General features: G+C 35.0%; 1 protein-coding gene across 1 annotated transcript in view; it reads left to right on the top strand.

Moving 5' to 3' along the window:
* Positions 1 to 5,425, top strand: part of LOC108968415 — a 6,604-nt gene extending 1,179 nt beyond the window's left edge. The window contains exon 2 of the mRNA XM_018932453.1: positions 5,280 to 5,425. Coding sequence (XP_018787998.1) covers positions 5,280 to 5,425 — 146 coding nt within the window. The remainder of the gene's footprint in view (positions 1 to 5,279) is intronic.
* The last annotated feature ends 3,953 nt before the right edge of the window (positions 5,426 to 9,378 follow it).

The following is a 9,378-nucleotide window of genomic DNA, read 5'->3' as shown; positions in this document are numbered from 1 at the left end:
GAGCATCTTTCTCTTTGACACCATGTCTGATATCCCACGTGATCTGTCAAATACTAATGCATGAAAATCCTAACCTCAAAAAAATCACCCGATACATATGCACAAGGTGCGTTCAAAAGTAAAAAGGACTTTAAAACAAACAGAACAAAAGGGTTTTCGGCAAAATCAATTTATTTTATTCAAAATAGTCTCTTTCTGCTGCATAACGCTTTCCATACATGGGCAAATGCATTTTTCCGAAAAGGAAGAAGTCGTACGGTGCCATATCAGAAGAATACGGGGAGTGATTAATGGTTAAAATGTGATTTTTGGTCAAATAATCAGTCGCAATGAAGTCCTTCGAATGTTGGATTCTGAACAATTTTTGGTCGTCAGTCACTTTGTGCGGAACAAACCGTGCACACACCTTTCGTAAGCGCAAATGTTCGCTCAAAATGATGATGTGTCGTGAAGCAAACTATTATACTCTACAGCAAAATGTTGCACTTGTATGAAAAACCAATGACTTCTGCGCAAAAGGGCTAAAATACGGTAGTAAACAAGCATGGAGTAATCTTAGCACTTTGCGTTTGATACAAATGTCCAACATGCTACCGCTGCTTATTCATAGGAGAACAAAAGCGCATTGACAGTTGCTCAGTGACCGAATTCAATGAACCGAAAAAGTGCTAATATTTCACGCTTTCGATCCACCGTATTCACCATTTGACTTTTGTAGCATAAATTCACGCTCGCACGTACACTTACGATTCACTCTTCTTATTTATATAGAATTATCAATCTTTTCGTTTTCGTTTAACGCTCTCAATGACATCCGACAGATTATTTAATGCTCGCGTTGTTTGGCGAAGTGTATGTGCAGTAAAACCACTTCTGCTTGACCTTTACTACGGCTCCTCCCACCTAGCTATTTTCGACGAATTTCAAGCTTTGAACGCTCATTCATTTCATGGTGAAAAAAGGACAATAAAATATTTGACACCGGAATGGGGTCAATGCAAAAGCTTTTTTCAGAAGTAATGCTTCACTTAATGGTATTTTAAATCATTACATATGGAACTCGCAGATTAAAATAACATCTCAATGGATTTAAGAAATATGTATATACAAATCTAAACTCTATGACAGTCATTCAATCATTAAATAACATTTCCTACTTTGACGATTTTTAACAACTTGATTTATTGAATATTTCCGATTTGCATATCGCAGTTTTTGGCATACGCAACGCAAGCCCCACTCTATATGTATTATAATTGAAATGCAATTCGGTGCACAACTTGGACTGGACCCTGGAGGTCTGTTAAGAAGGCTGGAAAGTATAGTAGACTCCATTTTCAATCATCAATTTTCGGTTTGGCTACTGATTTTTTGAAAATTAAAAACAAAAAGAAGTTTTTCGCAGCCGAAGCTGGAGAATACGGGAGATGGAGCAGCAGTGCAGCCTAATTTTTGTTTATCTTGGCAAAATGCGGTTGCTTTATCTATTAATAAGGCATATGATATGATCGTTATAACCTTTTCTAGGTTCTAGATGCAAATCATACCTTGTAATTCTAGAATGCGAGGGCTAAAACCTTTTTTACAGAGAGGTCTTCGCCTTACATTGCCGAGTAAAATCTAGTGTTTCAATTGTTCATTGATCTCAATTGTGTATCAGTAGATCCATGTTCCTTGGACAGTGACAAACCGCGTAGAAGTTCAAACCTTGCCGTGAAATGGTTTCACTATTCTTCTAGCAGTACGTACGGAGTAAGCAAACTAGACACCCATCTAGCTGACGACTTTCTCATACCCAACGAATTCTGCAGGATATGAACCACACAATCTTTTGAGATGCTTACAGACACAGTTATTTCCTCGCGAACTTTCAATCGCTTTTCATGGTCATGGTAGCTATCTTTGGGGACACCTTGGCGTGGCTAATCAAAAATCGATATGCAACCACGTTGATATTCATTTAACCAATTTCTGATGATTGCCATTGAAGGAAAGAATAACCGTATACATATAGCAAACGTGCGATCTTCGACTTTACTGAGCGATTTCCCTTCATACTAGAATCGAATCGCCAAACGATATTGCTCCTATACTTTTTACTAAAATTTACGACAAGCCAACTTTCGAGCTTGATCAAAACAAAAGTGTAAATCAGTTTCAACTGAAAATTACGCGATGAAAAATTCGCCTTGGATATCTTCATTATGTGAACTATACAAGAGAGGAATAGGATGACTGCTGCATCTGCTTGCAGGCAGTTACAATTAGTTTCAGATGTGCAGCACAAGTACACGGAGGCGACATGTACCAATTTAGTTTTTTAATTTATTCTTAATGGCTCCCTTGTAAAGACTTTTATTACTCAGTGAATTTGAAAAACTTGCATAACTCCATTGGTTGCGAGAACTTTTCTCTATTGTTTTCGCTCAATTTACAAGTGTCGCTGCATCTAAATGCACTTCATGGTAAGTAGGAATGCTATATGCTTAAAAGTTCATTTTTTATTTACTCATTTACCTATTTGAATTGTAATGTAAACGACAACAGTTTAACACTTACATATGTATATATAATACGGATATATACATGCATGGCATTTTACCGATTACTACTCGCAAAAGAATGCAGGAACAAAGGTTAGCAAAGTGACCGAAGTGGCCAAAGTGGCCGAAGGTGTTGAAAGCAGATGAAGCGAAATACAAGCGCACTTACATCCTGTTATTGGGTACGTGCTAGTAATTTGCGATGTCGATTGCAGACCTTTGCAGAGTGGATTGAAGAGCGTCGAAACTGACAAGCTGAATGAATTTCAAGGGGCGTTTCAGTGGCAGCTTCCAACGCGCCATTCGTTGATGGACGTCACCATGTGCTTTCCAAAAAATTCATTTTCCCTATTTAATATATATTGCAGGTGCATACCAACGGGAATAAACATAAGTACATACATATTTATGGAGTACATAATATATTTTTAAATTAAACCACTCATATTGATTGCACCTGTAACCGTATTGACAAATTATTTCCAAAAAAAAACTGGACAAAAATATTAATTCACCAAGTTTTCACATACATCCAATTCAAGAGAGTTCCTTGCTTCTAATAAAGCATTCTTTAGCCCATTCAACGTGTTAAATTTGGTTTGGTCGGGATTCTGTGCTGGCGTCTGTACAACTTTGAGACAGTTATAGAGCAATCAAAGCTTTGTAACACTCGAAGTGTACTTAGGATCGTTGAGATGATAGATAACAAAGCTGGGTATCGAATTTTCCACAATTTGCATTACATTTTCCAAAATTCTTCGCGACATCTCTGCCATGTAATATGTGAAATATTACGTACAATGTTTAAGCGAAAAAGGATGGTAAAGAGCATTCTGATTTCGTAAAACAATTTTCAGTTCTTTTGAAGCTTTGAAGCATCTTGCTTAATTTCGTGTAATACACATCGCTCTTCTTGGTCATTTAACACCTTATGCTGACTCCCTCTGCTTTTAACGAACAATCTTAACTCATCCACGTAACTTATAAATAATATCAAGAACTGTAGATTTGTTCTTTCCAACAAATTCAGCGATTTCTCTTACAGTTTTGCTTTCAAAATTGAGTTTTGGAATAAAGTGCTGAAGTTCTGAAGAGGATTGTATTGCGGTAGGAGCCTTTTTTGCAGTTTGAAGCTACAAACTTACAATTTCTGTTCTGTATCTCAAATAAATGCAAGCGCTTAATTCCGAACGTTCTGTTTTTATGGGAGATATATGCTATGATGGTCCGGTATCAGCCGTTCCGACAAAAGAGTAGCTTCTTGGTCAGAGAAGTAGAGATGCAAAATTTCAAATCGAAATCTCAAAACCAGATTGAGTTGTTTGCTTATGTAAAAACGGATAACCGGATAAACAGACGGACTTGGCTAAATTGACTTGACTGGTTACGCTAATCAGTCATACTATATACTTTATAGGGTTCCTAATATTTCATTTTTACAAACATCGTCTCAAACTTAATATGCTCCATTCAGTAATACATATACAAAACGCCAGCCAAGAATCCCAACATTTTGCAGCAAATTTCCAGAAAGTAACTGTATTTTATATTCGTATTGGCTTTGTTTGATTATTTGTTATACATATATACTTTATATATAATATATAGGTACATATTACTATTTTTGTCCATTTGCAAGTCTTTTTTACCCAAAGCGCTCGCTGAAACTCCAATGCAAAGCACAATGTTTGACAAGAGGGGGAAAATGCAATAAAGACTTTCGTGGAAAGCTATTTACAGGCATATTTACACATGTCAATATATCCAAAAGATTAACAAAGGTTGGTGGGGTAGGCGTACATTATTTGTCACATTGAAACCATTTTTGCTTACATTGCCATTTTCGTAAATACGGTTTCGAGCTATTAAGTTTCGTATTTCATTAAATTCATATTAAAATTATGTTATGTAAAATGTCTGAACAAAAACTTTTGTCGTACAGCATTAATACGACTCTGCAGGCTATTAAATGTCAGAAACACAGAATATTGAAGTGTAATGACGAAAAGAAAGGAAGTGATAGAAACATTTGAGATTACCCGAAGTGGGTGTAAAAATGAAAGATGTTAAAAAATGTACGGAGAAAAATGTTAGAGTTCAGTTAATGCAAAATATCTTTTCAGATTTCAGGTTTGGCTGAGCCATATTTCTTTTTTAAAAAATGAAAGGTCTCAATTTCTCTGATGTCCCAAATGTCTATAAAACAAGACCTGATGTTGTCTGGAAACTGACGCAGGCGAAGCCACGTAAGGCACACTGTGAAACATACTATTAAGTTTCTGCTACCAAAATTCTGATGTCAAACAGAGTTAACATGGACTGACAACCTAGAACTTAAACTTTGCTGCGCCTTACTTCTTTTTTCTGAAAGTCAAAATTAGTGCGGCAATCATTGACGTACTGTAATCAATGCTTCTCGTCATCTGAATCCATGACTCCAGATCAAATTTGATCCGGACTGATCCAATTAAACTGCACGAACAAATCCAGGCACAAATTTTCCTAGATTTTTACAGCCTATTTTATGTTCACATGAAGTTGGCGTTTACAACGCCAAAGTTTTGTCTGGCAAATTTTATCATGGAAAAAGAAATTAGCAACTATCCTATCTATTCCTATCACAAACCGCATATAAATAAAAACCGAACACAGCTAGGTGTTTTGAAGCTTGCAATAAACACTCAAATCAGATTATACCATTTTCAATATTTTTCCCCACTTACCTTCCTTTTACAGGCCACTCCTATAAAAGCATCAACGATGAAATTATTTGGGTGAGCATCGGCATGGGTGTCACTATAATTGTTCTAATCACCATAGCGTTGTGCTACATCGCATACGAGAAATGCCACAAGAAACGTGAATACTACATTAATGCATAACGCGGTACCTTGGAGACGGTGAATTTTAATAGCAAGTGGCAGCCAATTATGGAAGCGAACGGCATGCAGTGTCATGTGGCACGCAACACATGCAACGAAAGCCAATTTACAAAGAAGATAGCCGAAAATTATGCACAACACAAAAGTGCGCGCGATATGGAGGTGCCACCATAAATGCAGGAGATAAAAGTAGACCGAGTAGCGTTAAAGTGATTGTATCGAAAAAAACAAAGTTAAGTTTGCACAAAAGTGGCAAAAGTAGAAGTGCCACCTACCGCCAACCACCAACCAATGACCGCAAACCGCTTGCTCCGTACACTACAATTGCACTTCGCACATTCACCTACGCACACAAATACAAAGTGCACACACATGCCATATGCACACATACGCATGCAGTAATAATTTGCGGTATATATAGTTTGTATGATTCGCATTTCGTAATATCTACGCCAAAAAGCGCCAAATCCTCCACAAAATTACATTTTTCACACACACAGTTGCAAAGTGCAGGAAGCATTTGCGCTTGCAACACGAAGCGCATAATGGCAATGGCTTAGCCATTTACTTTACGCGACTATTCTTATGCTGGTCATCATGAATGTGTTTCCCCGCTCGTACAGGAACAGCAAAGCCAATTCCCGTTGAGTTGGGGCAAAGCGTCGAAATAGCGGAATAGAGGACAATGCTGCAGTTAACCATATAAACATATTTACATTGTACTCTGTGCAACAATATTACTTAAGCGTAGGAGTTTTGCAATGGCAATTTAGAGTGTTTATACAGGAGGGTATGAGTTGTACAAGGTGAGCTTATAAGCAAAAATAATACTCCCACATTTTAAAAAGCTTTAAATAAAATAAGGTAAGGCCTTTGAAAATTCGATTGAATTGAAATTACTTAAAATTAAATTAAAGAAAATAAAAACGATGATATTTAAAAGACCTGAAGACATTACTTTAAAGCTGAAATATTAGTAAACGAATTTTAATAGGAAATGTAGTAGTCCACTTATACATATACATATATGACATTCTGTTTTAAACAAATAAAAAGTATTTACTGCATATAAATGTCAATGAAGATTCTGCATGCAGGATTACATACTTAGTAATGTATTAAATTCAATATTAAATTAATGTTTCCAAGAACTATAACTAAATAACTCATAAGCCAACTATACGATTTTTGGAACTACATATGTGTGTGTATTTATCTTACGTGTAGTTATTTTATGAAAAATACTTTAAAACATTTTAAAAACATGAAGCGTATACTATACAATAATAATTATGAAAAAAAAAAATTTAAATTATATACATAGTATAAGCATATTTTGACAGGATTTTTCCTAACTCAGCTGCATAGTATTATTAAGAAGTTTGTGTCTGTCTTCAACTATTTCACTTAACTTCATATGTATTTCACTAAAATATGTACAAATATCAATTAAGAGAATGGTCTAATAGACAGGAAACCAACTTTTGTTTAATTAACTAAACAGTTAGAGCCAGTTAACGGTTACCAACAGATAGAACAAGTGTGCTACGGTTAAAACTTCGAAAGCATCTTTTTTTAATATAAAGATAAAAATAAATGAAATAATATGAAGCCTAACATTTAAAATTAAATGCAAGTAATTGATGATCTACTATAGACCACTACTAGACAAGTTTCCAAATATGACTCAAGCGCTCAAATAATACTTTATTATGATAACACTCCTCTACATTAATTTTGTTGCCCTAAATATAAGATCAATTTTGGTTATAATACCACACACACAATTCACAATTCATGAAACTATATTTGTAAGATCTCGTAATCTACCATCGTGTAGCGATCCCAACTTAGATCCTCGTGAAACGGCTGTCTCTGTTCCTCAATATAATTTCATACATTTTCTTAAAATGTAACCAGTGAATTGCGATGTTGTCTAACTTAGCACACATTTGTTTGCTTCTAGCATCTGTAAGTTATTCAGCATGTTTTTTAGAAAAAATTTCATATTTTCTTTTTTAAGTTTGTTGATTTATAATTAACTAGTAAATTTGCGGCTATCAACACAAAAGATGTCAAGCTTTGATTTGCGGAACAGGCATAACCTTGATTAATACTGTACTACTGTGATCAAATAGAAAGATGAAGTGAATTCTTAAATTACTTCGCGTGTTTTTCGAATCGGTAAATTTTTTCTCTGTAAATTGGTAGTAATGTTAGTGGCATCTATGCTAAGTTTCACGTCATTAGTATTCTTTCAATCAATTCTTCGATTTTTACTCTGTTTGAATTTTTTGAACAAAGAAGTGCGATAATGCACCATCTCATAATATTATATTTCAACTAATATGGTGCCCTACCAACCGCATTCGTCTGATTTCCTTTGGTGTAACTTCTGACTATTCAGCCAATTCACATGACCACTCCGAGGACACCGATTTTACTCAATTGAGGATATAAAAGCTGAATGCAAGAAGGCTCTGATGGCCATCACGACGGAGGATTTTTCCAAGTTCTATATTGACTGGATAACACTTGGCATAAGTGTATTGCAGCGGGAGGGGATTACTTTGAAGGAGGTGAATTGGACAAAAATCACCTCTCAATTTGATATGTACTATTATCCGTATTTGAGAATCATTAAATATTTCACATTTCAACTTTTCCTTACTAATCTTTGGAAGGTTTCTAAAAATGTTGTTAAAACAATATTCTGTCCCTTTCACTGTTTTGAAAAATTGCTTGAAGATTCCGAACTTGATCACCTATTAAGGGGTTACATGGGTTTCTTAACAATTTTTTTCTCATATAAAAACAAAATATTTTATTAGAATTGTCACAAACATTCGCTATCAACAAAGAAATTCTAAAATGTTTGATAAAAAATATTTAATTCCGTTCATTTCCGTTGATCTCTCGTAAAAAAGACGCACCCACTTTGGCGGGATAACTTCTTACAGGATCATCTAAAGTGAAAAAATACGTGGTTTAGTTAAAAGCTTAACATAAAACTTAGGACAAAGAAACTGAAATTTGAATTTTTCCAAAGAAGTGAAAATTTTGCGACATTTTATTTTTCCAATAGTTGTATTCGAAAAAAGTCCTTCGTCCAAGGCTTTAAGAACTGTATCTCAAAGACCTTTGTAAAATTTCGTGAAGATCGCATAAGTAGTTCTCGAGAAATCTTGCCAACGGCTTCAAATACACAGTTTCGAGAAAAACACTTTTAAAGACGGCGCACTTAGCCTAGCTAGCCTCGAGCGCACAAATTCTCAAAGTTGCATCTCCGAAACTATTACTCCGATCAACTTGAAAATTTAGGGCAATATACTAGAAGTATTGTAGAATTTAATAAAATAATAAAGAAATCGATTTTCTGAAACACGTGAACTCATGTAACCCCTTAAATTGGCTGAGCCCATTTTGAGAAAAAAACTTTTTCGTTATCTCTCACCCTCCCTTTTCAACTCGTTAGATTGTATCGATTTCTAAGAATTTGGCAAACGTTATCCTTTCAGACTATGCGAGTTACTTTTAGTATGAAAGTGAGATTTTCATCGAATAAAACATGACATTTTATAGATTAAAAGTTTAGGTAACTCCAGGTTTCATTTTTATTAAAAACTTCCGCCGATATTTAAACAAAATATACGATATGCAATAATCCTAAAAACAAGAGCAATCAATACTGCATGAATAACTGCATAATTTGGACTTTTTTTGGTAAGCTGTGTAATATATCCAAAGGTCCGTAATATCCAACAGTGGCTTGTTAGAAATAAGTGTTAATACACTTGGTTGAAGTTTTATTCATTTGATCCATATTTCCTGAAAATGCGTCGCAACTTGCCTGGCCTATTGCATTTCTCGGTGTAAATTTAGACCCATTGTTTTAGCTCTCTAAATACCGAACTAAAAATATGGTTTTTAAAGTGACACCCACGTACTGTGTG

The sequence above is a fragment of the Bactrocera latifrons genome, unplaced genomic scaffold (assembly GCF_001853355.1).
Source record: "Bactrocera latifrons isolate USDA-ARS-PBARC rearing strain unplaced genomic scaffold, ASM185335v1 scaffold_215, whole genome shotgun sequence".
Lineage (NCBI taxonomy): Eukaryota > Metazoa > Arthropoda > Insecta > Diptera > Tephritidae > Bactrocera > Bactrocera latifrons.
This window is presented reverse-complemented; position numbering and strand designations above follow the sequence as displayed.